General features: G+C 40.6%; 1 protein-coding gene across 4 annotated transcripts in view; it reads right to left on the bottom strand.

Moving 5' to 3' along the window:
- Positions 1 to 20147, bottom strand: part of Cep152 (centrosomal protein 152) — a 157767-nt gene that overhangs the window by 74643 nt on the left and 62977 nt on the right. For 3 of the 4 annotated variants that reach the window (XM_045157384.1, XM_045157381.1, XM_045157382.1), the window contains exons 13-17: positions 12506 to 12722; positions 5978 to 6100; positions 5172 to 5281; positions 2051 to 2179; positions 1777 to 1912 (exon numbers count right to left, since the gene is read on the bottom strand). In XM_045157384.1, the coding sequence (XP_045013319.1) occupies positions 1777 to 1912; positions 2051 to 2179; positions 5172 to 5281; positions 5978 to 6100; positions 12506 to 12722 (715 nt within the window). The remainder of the gene's footprint in view (positions 1 to 1776; positions 1913 to 2050; positions 2180 to 5171; positions 5282 to 5977; positions 6101 to 12505; positions 12723 to 20147) is intronic. The other variant, XM_045157383.1, reaches the window with a different exon arrangement.

Below are 20147 nucleotides of genomic sequence, written 5' to 3'. Positions count from 1 at the left end.
AAAAAAAGAAAATGCCAATAATATTTTTAATGATCTTTTTGGGAGAATGACTCTCATGTTTTTGCCAGCTTAACATTTTCTTTAAAGTCACACTGGAGATCTTCTCTATATTTTAAATGAAAGCCAAGTTCTCAATTGCTAGATAATTTAAGAACCTTTTTAACTTTTCTATGGCCAACACTGACTAGAAGAGTTCCCCTTAGAAATTCTGCTTCCAGGTTGGAGAGATGGCCTGTGCACTCCTGTGCAAGCATGAGGAGCTGAGAAGAACTGGTCTGCATGTATTCAACCCTTAGGGCCACATAAATAGCTGGGTGTGGACAAACAGCTGGGTGTGGATACATGCTTTAGCCCTATAAGAGAAACAGAGAGCTGAGTATTGCTGGAGCTCACCAAAAAAAAAAAAAAAAGATCAGAAAGAAACTTGGGCTCAAATAAGAACAGGTGGAAGTGCAATGGTACAGGCCATTCAGCCTTTTGTTCCAGCCACTACATGTAAGCAAGCACCACTGTAGGTGAGTGCAAGTTCCACGTGGCACAGACACATACATACACATATATACATAAGCCACACACATGTATACATACTTCACAACACACATATACACAAACAAAAAAAAGAAAGAAAGAAAGAAAAGAAAAAAATTCTTCCACTGACCATGTTAGTCTATTGACTAGCTGAATGGCTCTCCTGCTCTTCACTATTCTCAAATCTGTGATAGCAATACCTTGCAGTAAGATACCATATTCAAAAACTGCCTTTAAACTGGTTTCTAGTCTTGAGGCAGGTAGCCTTCAGACTGTGGGGTGCAAGCTGGTCCCAAGCAAAATGGAGAATCCGAAATCTTTCTCAGGAAGGGTCCCACCTGGACAGGGAGGACAGGCTTGGTCATTGTTACCTGTGACTCCACACCTACCCACCCAGCAAGGAGAGCCAGGAAACATCAGGCAGGGTTAGAGAATCCACTGCTGCTTGGCCAGTTTCCCTGGATGAGGCCAGTGCTTACACACTGCCCTTCCTCTCATGTCCTCACCTTCCCCGTCACGAGAGCACGACAACTTCTGACCTTTATCCCAGGAAAATAGAATGACAATTAACTACTGTGATAAAAATGGGTCTGGGCTGGAGCGATGGCTTAGCGGTTAAGCGCTTGCCTGTGAAGCCTAAGGACCCCGGTTCGAGGCTCGGTTCCCCAGGTCCCACGTTAGCCAGATGCACAAGGGGGCGCACGCGTCTGGAGTTCGTTTGCAGAGGCTGGAAGCCCTGGTGCGCCCATTCTCTCTCTCTCCCTCTATCTGTCTTTCTCTCTGTGTCTGTCGCTCTCAAATAAATAAATAAATAATTAAAAAAAAATGGGTCTGAGGAAAAGGTAGCTGAGGAAATACTGTGTAGGCTCACAGGCCAGTTTACAAACACATGAAGGGAAACCCATGAAGAGGGGTGTGTGGGCTCAGAGTAGGTCTGGTCCACACTAGTTTTCCTTTTAGAATATATCTAAGGAAACATTTTCTCCTATCTATCTACCTATCTACCTACGTATCTATCTATCTATCCATCCATCCATCCCCCCACACACATCCTTTTCAACAAAAGTTTTAATAACATTCAGTATTGACAGGATTTTGTGAACTATATTAGTTTGGTATGGCCAAGATTAGAGAGGCCTCCATGAGTATGTGCCCCCTCATCTCCTCAGAGGAAGTGTACTAGTATAAATGACAGTATTGAGGGCAGAGAAGAAAAATGTGCAGAAAGAGCCTAACTTGGCACAGTACCTTCTGCTCTTGCACCTGCTGCTCCTTTTCAATGGTCTTCTTGAGGGTTGATTCTAGATTATCCTTCTCTCTGCAGACTTCCAAGTAACATTCCTGCACAGCAGCCATTTCTTTATTCAACTTGTCCAGGTCAGACCTTGAATACACAAAACTTGCAACTAAGTGACTTAAAAAAAAAAAAAAAGGCCTGCACACCAAACAATTTTCCTCCAAACTATGAACTGAGAGCACATCTCCTGCATAGCTGAGGGCAGCCAAGGCTTTTTCTTCTCACCTGAGCTGGGATTGAGTCCCCTCATAAAGCTCAAAGAGCTGCTGCTTCTCCAGAGCATGCTTTGCTAACAGGCTCTCACGTATTTGGGCTTTCATGGCTTCATGGTGCTGGTGGTAAGTCCTCTCACACCTGCAGCAGAGAGTAGAATCTAAGGCGGAGCCCTGCTAGGAGCATGAGAATGAACTGGATATACTTTCTTCCCTCACACTCATTTCTGCTAATACAAATTATAGTCTAGGTCATATTAGTACTTTCCAATCAAAAACATCAACTGTTTCCTATGTTTCTAGAGAAAGTGAAGACAGTGGGGTGTGAGAATGTCCCCGTCTTTCAAACACAGAATAGCCAATATTGAGGACTTCTGTCTAAAAAGAAATTACTTGAAATTACTGAGAGGTTCCAAAATCTAAGTTATACATATTAAACACAAACACTAGCAGTATCCAAATTACAAATAAGCTATTTCCCAAAGATCTGTTTTGAAGTTTATGATTTGGTATTTGGAAGACATTTCAGATTGTTTCTTTAAAAAGAACAGTTTTCCAGACCAGCATTAAGGAAAGGAAAGGGAAAGGGAAATGGAAAGAGAAAGGAAAGGAGGAAGGCAGGGCTATAATATTTCACAAAACTACAGTTTTGATAGGCTATAGAATCCAGCCTACTATATAACATTGTCTCAATATGTTCCAAGTTCTAATTTGAGAAGACAGGGATCCATCTGCCAATCTACTAGTATGTGTGTTGTGGGTGTGGATGGCATGTATGGTGTAAGCATGTAATGTATAGTGTATGCACACATAGGTGCAGATGTGGTGCCCCAAGTACTTGCCTGAGATGCCCTGTAGGCTCTTCTGCAGCAGCTGGGGAAGAATGTTAGGAGATGCCCTCCATCACTCACCTACCTGATTTTCTGTGTGAAAAAGTGTCTTACTGATTCCAGACTTGCTGTTTGTGAGCCCCAGAAATTCTGTAATTGCCACTCACCAAAGGCCTAGGGTTACAGACGTGAGTGGCCATGTCCAGCTACTTACATGGATTCTAGATACCAGAGCTCTGGGGTACCCTGTGGGGGGGAGGGGTTTAGGGACCCTCAGGCTTCTTGCTAGCACAGAATTGTAATTAACTTTTGAGCCATCTCTTTGCCCATTGTGGTTTGATAAAGATGTCCCCATAAAGTTATATGTTCTGAATTCTAGGTCCTCAGCTGATGGAGACATGGGAATTAATGCCTCCTGGAGGCAGTGCATTATTGGGGCCAGGCTTATGGGTGTTATGACCAGTTTCTTCTTGCCAGTGTTTGGCACACTCTCCTGTTGCTGTTATCCATCTGATTGCTGTCTAGGAGTGATGTCCACCCTCTGGCTCATATCACAGTTTTCCCTGCCATCATGAGTTTCCCCTCAAGTCTGTAAGCCAAAATAAACTTTTTTCCCCACAAGCTGCTCTTGGTCAGGTGTTTCCTGTCAGCAAGGTGAACCTGACTACAGCAGTAAAGTTGGTACCAGAGGAGTGAGACTGTTGCTGCAGGAAGCTGACTGTGTGGCTTTGGCCTTCTGGAGCTACTTTGCAGGAGGATGTGGATGAATTTGAAACTGTGACCCAAGAGATGTCTTGCAGTGTTGTAAATACAGCTTGATGGACTATGCTGGTCAGACTTGAAATCTCTGGGCCAAAACTGCTGCTTGTTCAACTGTAATTGTTTTAGAGATTACAACCATTGAGAATGGGCCAGCTGGCCTGCATTGGGACAGCAGGAAGAATGCAACTCTTTGGAAGGAATCTGAATGCTAAAGAAGTATCCTGTTCTTCAAATTCGGCTTTGTTCCCCCCCCCCCCCCCCCCCGGCATTAATAAGTTAGCAGCCCAACTGGTATTGTGGAGTGTAACAAATGCAGGAAAGAAACAGTCATTGAACCTGCAACACAGTTTTGTATTTTTGGAAATGGCCATAGGCAGTATGAAGCAGGCATGTTGGATTACCTGCATGAAGACCCAATGGACCATGAGCATGAACCACGGTTTGCAGTGGAGATACCAAGACTATGGTATGGCTATCAAGAAGAGCTGCCAGCACTGGATAAAGCTGGCTGAGACTGTGAGTAGCCTAGGTGGATGGTGGAATTGGAACTGCAGAGACTTGTCAGAGGTTAGAATTAGTGGACTTGGAGACTTGTCACTGACTAGAGTTGATGGACTTGGAGCTACAGAGTTTGATATTTGCCCTGTTTAAATCTTATATTGGTTGAATATTTCTTTGCTATGCCCAATGCCATCTTTTGTACTGTGAATGTTTATTCTGTGGGATTATGGCTTTTTTTTTCTTGGTTTTACTGCTCAGTTAGACAACTTTGGATTATAGGAATGTTTGAACATCATTGAGATTAATAAAAACTATGGGGACTTTTAAAGTTGGACTGAATGTATTTTTATCATTTATAGTTATCAGTTTATGGGAGCACAGGGCAGACTGTGGTGATTTGATTCAGGTGCCCCTCATAAACTTATATGTTGTGAATTCTAGGTTATCAGCTGATGGTAATTTGGGAATTAAAGCTCCTGGAGGCAGTATATTGTTGGGGGCAGGCTCATAGGTATTATAACCAGCTTCCTCTTGCCAGTGTTTGGCACACTCTCCTGTTACTGATGTCTACCTGCCGTTGGCGAGGAGGTGATGTCCACCCTCAGCTCATGCCATCATTTTCCCTGCCATCTTGGAGCTTCCCCTCAAGTCTGTATAAACCTTTTCTCCCCCCCACAAGTTGCTCTTGGTCCAGTGTTTGCTACCAGCAATGTGAACATGACTGCAACACTCAACACTCATCTTTTCATTTTGACTTTTTAAAATTTGGTTTTTTTACAAATTTATTTGGGGGGGGGGAATAGGCAGGGAAAGAGAGAAAATGGGCATGCCAGGGCCTCAAACCACAGCAAATGAACTCCAGATGTCCTGGGAAATCCAACCTGGGTCCTTTGGCTTTATAGGCAAGTTCCTGAACTGCTGAGACATTTATCTAGCCCCATAATGATTTTTTATGGAATGGCATGCAAAGTACCATGGGCTCTGAGGGAAGAGAACCCAAGGGATAGCTGACTGCCAGTCAGGTGCTGGTAAAGACCTTACCTATCTACAGCTTCTTGCTTATCATGATCAAAATCCTGTACCATTTGTCTCATTTGATTACATAAATCTTGATTTGTATTTCTCAGCCTTTCTTCAACTTCTTTAAGTTCCTAGACACAAGAAAAATAAAAGCATTTAGAGAAAATAGGCATAAATTGCATTGATGTGTCTGATCTCTTAACCTCTTCTGTGCACATCTGATCTCTGCCCTATAACATAATTTGATAATCTTTCATAATTCTGTGTTTTGTTTGTTTGGTGAAGTAGGATTTTACACTAGTCTGGGCTTTAAATTTATGGAAATCCTCCTGCCTCAGCCTCCTGAGTGCTGGGATTAAAGACATGTGCCACCACGCCCGGCTTCTTTCTTAATTCTGGAGTAAAAAAGAAAAAAACCTTATCCTTGACAAGAAAACAAAGGAACTTCTTTGGTAAGTAGCTTTCTGATATAAGTAAAAGTTAAAAATTTGTATCTGTTTTGAAATATAAAAAATGAAAATATATTTGAAGGTGCTGGCTAACTGAAACCTTAAAACATAACTCTTAAACAATTTTACTTCTTGATCAAGGCTGGCTAAAAAGGTACAAGCAGTTTTGTCAGCCATACAACTATATAGAAACAAGATTCACATTAACCTTCTAATGGAATTACTGCCCTAAACCAATAAAAAAGGGAAAGAACTGGGGCTCATAATTGCCTACTGATAAGCTTGTCTACTAACTCTAATCACTTTATTAGGTCTATTATAGCCTTGGTATTTAATAAGGTTGTGAAAATTCTCACAAAACACAGGCCATTTAGTCACCTTATTTTGCTGTTGTAAAACTTGAATTTCATTTTTAAGTTGCAGAATATCATCTCTGACAGCTCCATCAGAAGAGGCACACCATATTTCATCAGCTGGTTTTTCTGAAGTATCTGTTTTAGTCTAAATGTTGAAAGGAAGTCAAAGTTTGTCATATTAAAAAAGAAATCAAATGATTTATTTTGAAATAACCTCATATTTAGAAAAAGCAGTGAAGTAGGACAGATAATTTCCACATACCTCATCTTCCTCAAATATAATTAACAAAACCAAAAAGTTAATGCAGATGTGATATAATCAACCATTCTGAGAGCTTATTAAATGTCTCCCTTTTTTACTAAAGTCACTTTCCAGACCAAGATTAAGTCCACATTTCTACACATTGCATTTCATTTTCATGTTTCTTTAATGTCTTCTATTCTACAACAATTCTTCAGTCTTTGTCATTCAAACCCATAACATTTTATAGGAAAACGAAACAATTACTTACAAAGCTGTCTCTCTCAATTTGGGTTGCTCTGATGTTATTTCTTTATTAAATTCAAGTTAGGCTTGGGCTTTGGCTGGTAAATCCCAGGGTCAGAATTAAGATATCCCCCACAGTGACCTGTCTATCAGGGAGACCTATAAAATCTCCCAAATAATGCAGGACATTGCCAAAGCACTTGGTTACTTGTCACAGCTAAAAGGTAAGACCCTACTGCTGAAGGCACCACAGCCTGTGGTCACAGGACATCTGGATACCATGCTGGAACTGAGAGGGAGACCAGTTAGCTCCTGGCTAGCTCTCAGTGCTGGAAAGGGCTATGGAAGCTGTTGGGGTAGAACAGTTACCAATAGCATGAATAAACAGGAGATCCTGCAAGTTAAAATCAACCACCTGGGCAAAAAGTACACACTGTGCAACAGTGGCACACAATTTATGTGGGCAACCAACTGAACTAGGGTTGGACATGAGATCTGCTCAGGAAAGAACGCATAGCTGTTTCTAGAAACCAAGTCATGGGCTGGAGAGGTGGCTTAGCGGTTAAGCGCTTGCCTGTGAAGCCTAAGGACCCCGGTTCGAGGCTCAGTTCCCCAGGTCCCACGTTAGCCAGATGCACAAGGGGGCGCATGCGTCTGGAGTTCGTTTGCAGAGGCTGGAAGCCCTGGCACGCCCATTCTCTCTCTCTCCCTCTATCTGTCTTTCTCTCTGTGTCTGTCACTCTCAAATAAATAAATAAATAAATAAAAATAAATAAATAAATAGAAACCAAGTCACAACCCCATGGATAGGAAATTCATACTCTACACAGAACCTTCACTGCTCTTTCACTAAAATATGGAAGCACACACATCAAAGTCTGTCAAATAACTAGGTTTATCCCCTTTAACCCAAGCTCCTCTCACTTTTGGTTTAAGAATCTGTTTCATCTTACAGATGACAGAGATTATGGGAGGGATCCAGGATACATCAATACATCAATACAAGATACCTGACTGGCTATAATAAGATGGGTCAACTCTATGTATGAATGCCAACAAATGATGTATGCTCCGTATAGTAGCAGACATAAAATATTCATATGTTCTATCACTGGTGATCAGCGATTGTTGAAGGTGGTGCCTTCCAGACAATCCATTGTACGCTTACTACCTTTTCATTTTGTAATTAATAATGATTAGACAGCTCCTTTTTAAAATTTTTATTTGTATAAGAGAGAGAGAATGAATGGGCATGACAGGCCATCCAGCTATTGCAACCATACTCCAGATGCATGAGCTACCTTGTACATCTAGCTTACATGAGTCCTGGGTAATTGAACCTGGGTAATCAAGCCTTGTAGACAAACACCTTAACCACTAAGCCATAGCCTCCAGCCCTGTAATTAATAATGCGTATCTTAGGAAACAATACTTTGAGGCTAGGTAAATATCCTATCTCATGTCATACTTTTACTCAGTAATATTAGCACTTATTCTCATTATGTATGAATTTATTTTTATTCACATTGTCCCATATTTTATCTAATAGGTATAGTTTTTTATATATGAGATTAAGGCTTAGGCAAATTGCTTTGTAGAAAGGTCAAACAAATGTACATCCAGTTACTAGGTGGTGTAGGAATCAGTTCTAACTCTCTTTATATCCAATTTCAGTAATTATCTCTAAATAATTATTGTGCTGAGTGGGAAATGGGACATGAAGGATTACATTCATGTGCATTTCCTGTGTTGCCACCACAGTGGACTGTTTTGTTGGTAACTTTGCATATTTTTTCCCTTACTAGTTGAATGTTTCCTTAATTTTTATGTTCATTAAGCTGCATTTACAAAGATGTTGTTTTTCATTTCTTTTTTACTTTTTTATTTACTTGAGGGAAAAAGAGAGGGAGAGAGAGAAGGAGTATGGGTGAGCCAGGGTCTCTAGCCACTGCTAACCAACTCCAGACTCTTGTGCCACCTTGTATATCTGGCTTGCATGGGTCCTGGGGAATCAAACCTGGATCCTAAGGTTTTCACAGGTAAGTACCCTAACCACTAAGCCATTCTCCAGCCCTACAAAGTATTGTATTTTTAAAAGAAAAAAAAAAAAATCTACTACTTTTCTTGGCTTGCTGTTGGTTTATGTATGCACCTGGCTATAAACCCTCTTGTACAATGTTTAAAAATATCCTGTCAACATTCACTCCTCCTTGGAGGCAGGAGGCTGGGGGGGGGGGGCATGTATATCTCCCTCTCACAGAGGTTAACAGAACACAAAAACTTTGGTGAGTCCTCCAGTTTGGTATAGAGCAATTCCTTCAGAAGGAAAGAGCTTGGTCTAATTGATGATTTTTTCCCCCTTTTTTTGCTTGCCATTTCTATACTTCTAGCCAAAGAAAGGTAAGTTAATATCTGACATGTGAATCCCACAATCACTAGGAGGGCCAGCACTAATGGGACTTTACAGGATTTTACTTACTAGAATGGCTTTCATTTTCCAACTTTAATTCCATTTTTTTAATGTTATTTATGTTTTGTTTTTTTTTTTTTTTTTCCCTCTAGACCACTGGGTTTTTATTACTGGGACTAACAGTAGCACCACATGAATACACTGAAGACCTCATGTTACAGCTTGTTTTTCTCCAAGCTTTGACATATCATTGTGAACACACAAAGGAACTACACACTTGTACTTGTCAACATGAAAATCTTTAAAAAGGAAGGTCATTTGAATGCTAGAACAAAACCTTTTCCTAGAGCTGTATAATGGTTGTTCTTTTTTTATATTTATGTATTTGGGAGAGGGAGAGAAAAAGAGGAAGAGAGAGAGAATGGGTGTGCCAGACCGGCTGGCTGCTGCAAACAAACTACAGACACATGTGCCACTTGGTGCATCTAGCTTACATGGGGAATCGAGCCTTGGTTTTTGGGCTTTACTGGCAAGTGCCTTAATTGCTAACTCATTTATCCAGCCCTAATGGTGGTTCTTGATTAAGAAAGAGCTTGATGGTATTTAGAATCATCTAAGAGGCTTGTCTATTTAACCTAGGAGGGAAAACCCACCCTGAAAGTGGGTGGTACCATCCCATGTGGTGGATTCCTGAACTGAATAAAAAGAAAACATAAAATAAAGGAAGATCCAGCAGAGCACCATCATTCATGTCTCTCTGCTTCCTCACTGTTGTTGACTGTGCCCAGCACCAATTCACTCTCCTTCTGCTATGACTCACTTGCCATGATGGAGTATAACTTGATCTGTGTGGCAGTTTATGTGGAATGAATGTCATCCACAGGGTCATGTGTTAGTCCTGTTTGGGAAGTCTATGGAGTCTTTGGGAAGTGGAGCCATGGTTGAGAAGGAGTGTCACTGGAGCAGACCTTTGGCTTATACAGTCCTGCCCTGCTTGATATTTTTGTGTTCTGCTTTCTCCCTGTTGATGTGAAGATGTGATGCTGGCTAGGTGCTCCTGCCATGCCTTCCCCACCATGATGGATACTTCCCCTCAAGACCATAAGCTGAAAAAAAAATTTTCTTTCATAAACTGCTTCTATTTGAATATTTTGTTCCATTTTGTATCATGAAATGGCCAAAAAAAAACCAGCAACAGAAAGTAACTGCCACAAACTGTTAGATGAAACAAACCCTTCACTCTTAAACTTAATTTTGTCAGGTATTTTGTCCCAGTAATAGATGTTAATTAATACAAAATGTTAAAAACATTTTCATACCCCACCACTTTGAAGTTATGGGGGTTTTATTGGTATGTAACTCATCCTAAGCCCAGGCACATGTATATTGGAGTAAATAAATGCACTAAAACTAATTTCACATATTACTTTTAATTGGTTGGGACTAATGGAAAATTTTATATTAGCATGTCTGCCCATTATACTTTTATTAGATAGCACTGCATGCTCTAGATTCTAAGTTCCTTCAAGGAATGGTCTGTTAATGGAACACACCACCTGGTTTAAAGGATCAGAAGATAAACCAGCACTAATATTAAAGACAAAAATTGTTTACCTCCAAAAGAAACAGCAAGTACTACTTCCATTCCTTTCCCTTCCATTTCTTAATTATTAGGTCATTTATACACTATTTCTCTTGGTGGTGTTAATGAGTAAGGATTTATAAAATAAGGAACCACCAAGGAGGGTACTTCTAAAGATCACTGTGATGGCGTGAGCTTATAGAAATGCCTTTGACCTACTTATTAGCCCTGTGTTTCAGTTCCAATTTCCTCACAGTGCCTCTAGGCCCTCAGCTGGGCCACAAACTCCCCTGGCTTCATTTCTTCATCTAAAGGGTAACAGTGCCACTGAATGAAGATTACAAAGGTGAATTTCTGAGGCAAGAAGTAGAGGCTGCAGAATTATGAGTTCAAGGCCAGTATGGGATCCATGGTAAGATTAAGGGCAACTGTGGCTACATTGTAAGGCTTTGTGTCAAAATTGAAAAAAACATTAGAAGTGGATTTCAATGTTTGGTATAACTTGATAGATTCTCCAGTGTACCGCTGAGGGATTAGGACCCTGAAAGTAAAAACAAGGAATACCTTGGAGCCTTGAGGGGGGGTGCAGTGGAGGGAGAATGTAGGTCATTCCACTTAACTACAGGTCAGAAATGTGTGAAGGATCTGGATAATCTTACCTCTGTCATGTAGAGTCCTTCTACCCTTTCTGAGAAGACCCTTCCTGATGGGATTAAGATTTCTGGGAAGAATAGGGCATGATGGCACACTCCTTAAATCCTAGCACTTGGGAGGCAGCAGTAGGAGGATCACCATGAGTTCAAGGCCACCCTAAGACTACATAGTGAATTCCAGGTCACTGAACTACAGTGAGACCCTACCTTGAAAAACAAACAAAAAAAAAAAAAAAAAAATTCTGGGAAGATTGCCCTTTTCCTAGAAACCTGAAGCAAGAAGTGGACTGACTAAACCAGCTGCCCATCCAGGGGCCTAACTATAAAAGGTCTTGGTATGAGCCTGGCGTGGTGGTGCACGCCTTTAATCCCAGCACTTGGGAGTCAGAGGTAGGAGGATTGCTGTGAGTTTGAGGCCACCCTGAGACTCCATAGTGAATTCCAGGTCAGCCTGGGCTAGAGTGAAACACTACCTCGAAACCCCCCCCCCAAAAAAAAGTCTTGGTATGGGCCTCCCCATTCTCAGAAACCCTTTCTTGCCTCCTTGGGCAAGAGCTATGCCTTCCTTCCTCTCTTCTCTTACATTCTACCTGTAATCTTATAAAACCTATAAACCTCAGCCTTTGGTTTATGGATATCAGTTCTATGAATTAATAAGAAAATCTAGAGCCTCTAACTCAGTAGAAGTTTTATGTGACTGTTGAGTTTCCTGGCACCCTAACTCCTGGGTCAAGAGCTAAGAAAAGCTCTCGAAATACATCCCCAAACTCCCATATAACCACTACTACTATACAATATATATCTTAATATAGAAGGACTTTTGCTATGCAAGTTAGGCCAGGGAACTATCACAGACAGAATCTTTAAGAACTTCATGGCAGGGCTGGAGAGATGGCTTAGCGGTTAAGCACTTGCCTGTGAAGCCTAAGGACTCTGGTTCGAAGCTTGATTCCCCAGGACCCACGTTAGCCAGATGCACAAGGGGGTGCACACATCTGGAGTTCGTTTGCAGTGGCTGGAGGCCCTAGCATGCCCATTATCATTCTCTCTCTCTATCTCTGTCCCTCTTTCTCTCTCTGTCACTCTCAAATAAATAAATAAAAATAACAAAAAAAATTTTTTTTAATTCATGGCAGATAGATAATTTTAGTCAGGTTTTAAAGAACTGTTGGTTCAAGCCAATCTTAATGAAATGCAGATATGTTGTTACATAGTACATGCCCTTGCATTTGTTGTAAATGAATTTAATATTAGTGGGATCTAGAAGCTGATAATATATTTCTTCAAGTAGCGTTTCTTCCTCTAAGCTTTACTTTGAAAAAAATCAAGTGAGCACCAGAAAAACCAAAGGTTTAACTTAAATGTCAAACGGGTAAAGACTTATTTACTGGGACTTTTCAAGAGGCTTCTTAATCTACTTGCTCCACAGGCCTCACCCTGATGCTGTTTTCACCATCCTGCAGCTGTTGGAAATCTTCGATTTTCTTATGACAGTTTTTGAGATCATTTTGCAGCTGAGACACCAGGTGGCGCTTCACTGAGTTGCTGCTTAGCAAACGCTGCACTTCTGCCTTCAGTTTGAGGATTACCTCGTCTTTCGGAAGCTCTTCATCTGGGGGATCTTGCTGTACAGGGCTGGTGGGGAAGTTGCAGATTTCAGGATTAAATCAAGTAGCAATCAGCGTTATTCATTAAAGCACTAACTACAGTAGTGACCATGTTTTTCCACCTATACTATCATATACTAGTATTTAAAAGAAATTTTTACTTCAAAATTTTGTTTTCTGGTACTAGGGATTGTACTAAGAGCCTCACACATGCTACCACTGAGCTCTGTGTCCAGCCCTCAAAAGAGCTTTAAACTCTGTCATAACCAATGTAAGATTTCAAGAGAGCTGCCAACCCTTCTATATGCTCAGAGTAGGCCTGGGATTTTGGAATTACCTGTTGTGGTAACTGAGTAATCCTCATTGCACCTGGGCTAAGAAGCAGGAAGAATAAGACCTCTCTCAGCCTCCAACTCAACCACATTCCCTACAAAGTGCTTCCCTGGAAGTATGATATCCCTCCACCCCTTTCTGAAAACCCCTAAAACTTGCCTCTTCCTCTACTCAGGGTTCCATAGTCTCTTCCCCTTCATCTTTGGATACCACCAGTCTCTCCTGGCTCAAATAAAAATCTCAGGACAAAGAAACAGTTCTCCAGTCCTCTATTGTCTAGAACTCCAAACCTGACATACAAGGACACCACTTTGCTATGTCCCCAGATACAGAATTCAGCTCATCCCTGGGAAGACATTCCCCAGTTTAACCTTGCTAGTTCACTGTAAGCAGTTTAGATGTGCACTCTGGCATGGCTTATGTTTTTGGTTTTGGCATGCATGTACAAACATGTCAAGAGAAACAACATAGACACTAAGGAAAAGAATGCTAAACATCAGTTTAACCAACAACTTTCAACTTACTGAAACACAAGTCTGCGTGGATGGATATCTAAGCAACATGAAAGTAAGAGCCATGCTAATGCTAGTGACAGATTAGGGGCAAGATAGCCTTCTTCTGTATGTAGTCACTTGGGGACACAGGCTCAAAAGAACATGGATGATAACCTGCCCTGATGAGGCTAAAAGCATTTTAATCTGAGCATGAACCCAATCAATGCATCAAGATGATAATTAGGAAGAAACAAAAAACAGATGGTGATCAGGCACAGCCTCACCCCTCTTTTACTTCCTGGCTCTTCCTCCTCCTAGGAATTCTTCACAGGCTTTTTTTCCCCAACTGTCAGGCTTATTTTGACTCTGCACTCTTTCCTCTGATCTCTGAGCCACAAATGAATCAAGGTCCTCCATATACAATTAAACTTAACCAGTAAAGCTCCTCCCAACCTGATGCCTGATTATATCCCCAAGGTTGTAAGATCCAAATCACCATATGAATTACTCACTCAGGACCCCTCCCAACTGAGGAGCATTTTGCTTTACCTCTGTCCTAAAATAAATCTTTCTTAATTTGCCCTTCTGTTGAGTCTGTACTTGTCAATTCTTTGCAAGTCACAAGACAATGAACTCAGAGCCAATGGCTAGAGAGATTCCATTGTTCTCAAAACAAGTAATGCTAGTGACAGAGATTAGATGCAAGTCAGACTTCTTGTTTAGGGAGGTGGGTAGAGACACAGGCCCAAAAGAACATTACTGAGAACCTGCCATGGCAAGACTAGAAGGTTACTCCAATCTGAACCTAAACCTGGCTCATCAAGATGGTGATCAGGGGCAAACCCCTGTCTTGCTTCCTGGTTCCTCCTTCTCCTTGGACTGCAAAGAAAGAGTTCAAAATCTGGAGAAGCAAACTGGCTAACATGGAGCCCTAAAGAAGAGACATTTTCAAAAGAAAAGAGAATGGAAGAGGGAGAGAGAGAGAGAGAACAGATAAAAGACCCATAGGAAAAGAACAATTGAGAATGCATTGTTCCAGCAAGCAATGGGGAAAAGATATCCTAATTCACAGGGCTTCAGACATCATCTCAGTACAGGAGCCAACAGGCCCAGCTTAAGGCTATGCTATACCTCACCTAATAAAGCTGACTTGGAGGGCTGGCATGTCACTCTGAGTACTTACTCAGCATTTGTTAGGTCCTAGGCTTGATACCTAGCAAAAAGAAAGAATTGAAGAAGCTGGGTATGGTGGCACACACTTTTAATCCTAGCACTTGGGAGGCAGAGGTAGGAGGAGCACTATGAGTTTGAGGCCACCCTGAGACTACATAGTGAATTCCAGGTCACCCTGGGCTGGAGTAAGACCCAAAAAAGAATTGGAGAGCAGGGCCTTGAAGGGATCAGATGAATTCTAAGTCAACTTGAGTAAGAAGAGAGGTGGAAGGAAAGGTAGGGCTTGGGGGAAAGAAAAAGGGGGGGGGGACACAAAACTGAACCCAAATTGAACTGGTACCATAGAATCATATATCCTGGAAGTCAGACTAAAAGGTGGAATCCTTAAGCGGACCTTAGAGGGAACACCTGAATCGAAGGGCCCTGGAGAGAGTGAGATGAAACCTAACCTCAAATTTCTCCTGTTTCTCTTTCTTCTCTGGCATTTTCTTTTTTCTTTTCCCTGGGTGCTGGCCTGTAATTCCCTGTACCAGGATGTAGTCTACATCCACAATGAGCTGTTGATCAGAAAGAACTAAGAGATCTCCAAAAGCAAATAACACAAACTTCTGTCAGAGCACTTGATTGCCCCCAGAGGTTAATGGTAAGAACCAACTGCTGAAGACACCAAATGCTGTGAGCATGGACCATGGAGAGACCTTGTTGGAATCCAGAAGAGAGCCAGTTCCCAGGCAATTACCCATCTAGTGCTGGAAGGTGCTACCTGAGCTATCAGGAGAAAGTGGCCAACATCTGTCCAAACAACTCAAAGTCTAAGCAACTCAGAAGCAAACAATTTGACGTGATGCTCACACAAGTGCAATAGTGGCACACAACCATAGTGGGTAACCAACTGCTCTTGGATTGGCTAACAGATCCATTCAGTGGAAAGGAAACCATATCTGGAACTTGGAAACAAGTAAGAAACATATCCAGATAATGATTCTGCTTTCTACTTTCAAGCTCCCACTAATCTTAGACTATAAGACTGTCTAAACCCTTTTAATTCTCTCTTAATTAACAATGGTTATCCCGTTTAACTGTGCTGACTTCACTCTCTGTTGGAGAATCTGCTTCTCTTTTTAAGGTGGGAACTGGACTTGAGGAGATAAACGACCCAGCGTACTCCACCCCAGCCCCAGCTGAAACCAGAGGAACTGGGGAAATAAGCAAGAATGCTGCTCTCTTAGTTAAGCTGACATCAGCACAAGGGTGATGGAGAAAGATTCTGAGGACACTCAACACCTACCAAACCAGAAATCCAGATGCTCCTAAGTGCTCATCACTGCAATAGACTTAAAATGCTCCCAGCATGGCTCAGGGAATTTGGCAGGAGAGGGGGCAGAAAGATTGTTTGAGCCACAAATTAGGACACTTTGCATAGAGACATTGCCTCCCCCTCCCCTACAATGCATGACTCACAATCCCCATGGGGTTGACCTGCATCCCCAATGAGGAAGGCCTCTTCAGAAAAGGGGCAGGCAGGAGGGAAAGGATGGAACCAACCAGTGATGTTTACATACAAAATATGTCCACAGCTAATAATAAAAATAAAAAATTAAAAAGAATACCTAAAATACTAACTGAATTAGCAATAGTGCTCAAATGCAACTTAAAAAAGTTGAAATTTCATTCACTTAAATGCTGTACTACACATATTTCTATGATAGTTTATATGTAAATTAGAAATTTACCATCTTCACTTACAGTCAATTATTCCCTATCTTCATGAAGGGCCCAAAAGATTATTCCAATAAATGCCAAATGAAACGAAATAAAACTTTATAGTAAAAATAATTCTCAACAAATTAGGAATAAAAACAGATGTACCATACTGTAGAAATATGGCAACTTCATCTGGCATATTGAATAGTTGAGCACTTATAGCATATATTTTCATGAATTTCTTTATTTTTAATAACAAAATCAATTATTGACTTTAAAAATGCAAAAGAAAGTTTTCTATAACTTTCATGTTATTGAATTTTATATGAACTCAATACTATTTCGTTCTTAAATGTTTGGTAATATTGTGCCCCGAAGTTGTCCTTGTTGAGATTTTAACGGCAGTTTCCTTTTCTGTGCTATAAATGGGCATATTTACTTTGTTTTATACTGGTATGCTTTGAAAGATTTGACATTATCAAATTTGAACAGCTTTTCTAGATGGTGAAATGTGAAGTCATGCAAATCATTTGCAGCCTTCTTTGGGTGACATGCATATGTGCTTGATTTTATGTTTATTACTTGCACACTTTTCCTTCTCTATTTGTCTAATGGTATCTTCTATCACAAATGACAGTCTGCTAATATGTTCTCAAATTTGCAGGCTTTCAAAATAGAGTTTTCACTTAAAAAAAAAAAAAAAGAATTGGCAAGCAGGGCCTTGATGGGATCAGATGCATTCTAAGTAACTTAAGTAGGTCAAAGAAAATGTAATAGTTATTTTTTAAAATACAATAAAACCAAGCAACCAAAACACAAAATGTAACATGTCTGTTAATTCATTTAAGTTTTGTCAGAATTGATAATATACACCAAAGAATTAAACACATTAGAAAGATAAGAAAAATATGGATATGATTAGGATAGAAAAAAGACTAAAACTTAGATAAACAAAGTGTTATACTATTTGAAACTAAAAATGCATCAGAGATTAAGAGTATATTTATTACTGAAGAAAAGATCAGTGAGATATAAAAGACATAAAGAAATGGTCATAAAACTCTACAAAATTAGACACAGAAAACCAAGAGAGTAATATGTATAGCTTGTTAAGTTTTCTAACATATGTTTAATTATAGTCCAGAAGGGAAGGGAGGGGAAAAAATTGAAAGAATAATGGCCCAAATTTTCCTAATTTGAAGAAAACATCAAATAAAGCCAAGAATTTTAATGAATCTCAGAGGAGAAACATGAAGAAACACCACCAGATATTGCATTAATGTCAAAATGCTAAAAATCAGAAACAAGTCCAGTGCAGGAACTCTCCTAGAGAAGAAGCTGAATCAAGAACTGTGAATTCTGTGTATCACTTGCACAAGCCTCAGCCTCAGCCCCCAGATACACTTATAAGAACAGATCCTCCAACAAACACAGCAATGACTGGAAAAACAATGGAAATTTGATTGCGTTTACCTACATGTAAACACAAAAGATTCAGCCTCATGCAGAAAAAAGCTTAGAAAATGAAGAGATTTCTGGTTAAGATGGTGTTGAAGCAGAGCCACACCAAAGAAATGGGGAAAAAGAGGCAAGACACACCCTTCTCCCAAAAAATGAAGTTCTATAGCAGGTACTGGGGATATCTAAGATCCATCAATATGACAAGAAAAGATAGCCATACCCCTACCATAAAAGGAGTCATCTCACATCTGCTATGGCCCAGGAGACACTGCAGAGAAAGTGACATGAGTGCTGCTCTCAATACCAGCATGAAAACCAGTTTAAGGCAGATGGTGACAGACACTGTGGTCTTAAACTTAAAACTCATCAAAGCAAAAATCCAGAGGCAAAAGAGGATTCAACATTAAATCATACTGCTAACATGCCCACCAAAGCTCAAGGCACACTGCAGAAAAAGAGGCAGAATGATTGTAAGAGCCTCTGGGTGGGTAAGAATATTCTGAAGCATTGTCCCTCTTCCACAGAGACTGACTGAGGCCTTCATGACCTCACAGGGGAATACCAATAACCCCACTGGGGAGGACCCTCATTAGAATGGGGACAGGGGAAAGAAGATATGAGTATAACCTTTTGTTTTAAGTTTTAAAGCTTAGCAAATTAAGAGTTAAAATACTCATGCATGCTTCTACACAACCAATATTCACAATGGCTTAGGGGGCAATCTAAAATAGTTGGTATACAACAAGGAAAATGTGACCAATTCTTAGATAAAAGGTAATCAATCAATAAATTGAAATATTTAAAGCAGCTTTTACATTTATGTTTTATGAAGTAAAAGAAAACATACCTAAAATATTGAAAAAAACAGCAACATTCAACAAAGTATAATAAGAGCAAAGGAAAATTTTGTCATTAAAAAATAGTATCTGTAGCCACGCGTGGTGGCGCACACCTTTAATCCCAGCACTTGGGAGGCAGAGGTAGGAGGATTGCCGTGAGTTCAAGGCCACCCTGAGACTACAGAGTTAATTCCAGGTCAGCCTGGACCAGAGTGAGACCCTACCTCGAAAAACAAAAAAAAAAACAACAAAAAAAAATTGTATCTGAGAGACTAATTTTAAACACATTTACCAGACAGACTCAATAGAACAGATGACAAGAAAAAAAATCAGTGAATTTAAGAATTACTAATTATCAAGCAGGAAGATGGCTCAGTGGTTAAAGGTACTTGTTTATAAACCCTGACAGCCTGGATTCAGTTCCACAGTACCCATGTAAAGTCAGATTCACAAAGTGGCACATGTGTCTGGAGCTTATTTGCAGAGGCAAGAGGCTCTGGTGCATGCACTTAATTCTCATTCTCTCTCTGCTGACAAATAAACAAAATGGTTTTGAAGAGAACATAAAAATATGGAGAGATGGCTTAGTGGCTAAGGCACTTGCTTGCAATGCCAAAGGACCCAGGTTCCATTCTCCAGAACCCACGTAAGCCAGATGCACAAGGTAGCTCATGTGTTTGGAGTTCGTTCACAGTGGCTGGAGGTCCTGGTGTGCCCATTCTCTCTCTCCCCCTGTCTCCCTCCCTTTCCCTTGTTACCTCTGTATCTCTCCCTGAAATAAAAATAAAATATGAAAGTTTTCAAAAAGCTAAAAATATAAGCACCATATGGTGGTGCAGGCACTTGGGAGGTGGAGACAGGAGGAAAAGAAATTCAAAGCCAGTCACCTTGCCTCAAAAAAAAAAAAAAAAAAAGAATTAACAAGTGTAAAAAATAAAAATAGCTGGGTGTGGTAGCACACGCCTTTAACCCCAGCACTTGGGAGGCAGCGGTAGGAAGATTGCCGTGAGTTCAAGGCCACTCTGAGACTCCATAGTGAATTCCAGGTCAGCCTGGGCTAGAGTGAGACCCTACCTTGAAAAGACAAAATAAATAAATAACAATAAAAAATAAAAATAGGGCTGGAGAGAAGGCTTAGTGGTTAAGGCACTTGTCTGCAAAGCCCAAAGCCCAAGGACCCAGGTTCAATTCTCCAGAACCCATGTAAGCCAGATGCACAAAGTGGCACATGCATCTGGTGTTTGTTTGCAGAGACACTGGAGTACCCACTTTATCTATATACCTGTTTCTGTCTAAAAAATAAATAAAATATTTTTTAAAAAAACAGACAGAGCCTCAGGGAACTGTGAGACAGCAACAAAAGGAACTAGTAGGGTTGGAGAGATGGCTTAGCCGTTAAGGTGCTTGCCCATTGTTAGGTGTTCTGAATGCTAGGTTCCCAGCTTATGG

The sequence above is a fragment of the Jaculus jaculus genome, chromosome 8, assembly GCF_020740685.1.
Source record: "Jaculus jaculus isolate mJacJac1 chromosome 8, mJacJac1.mat.Y.cur, whole genome shotgun sequence".
NCBI classification, from domain to species: Eukaryota; Metazoa; Chordata; class Mammalia; order Rodentia; family Dipodidae; genus Jaculus; species Jaculus jaculus.
Note: the sequence above shows the minus strand (reverse complement) of the source record. Positions and strands in the feature narration are given on the sequence as shown.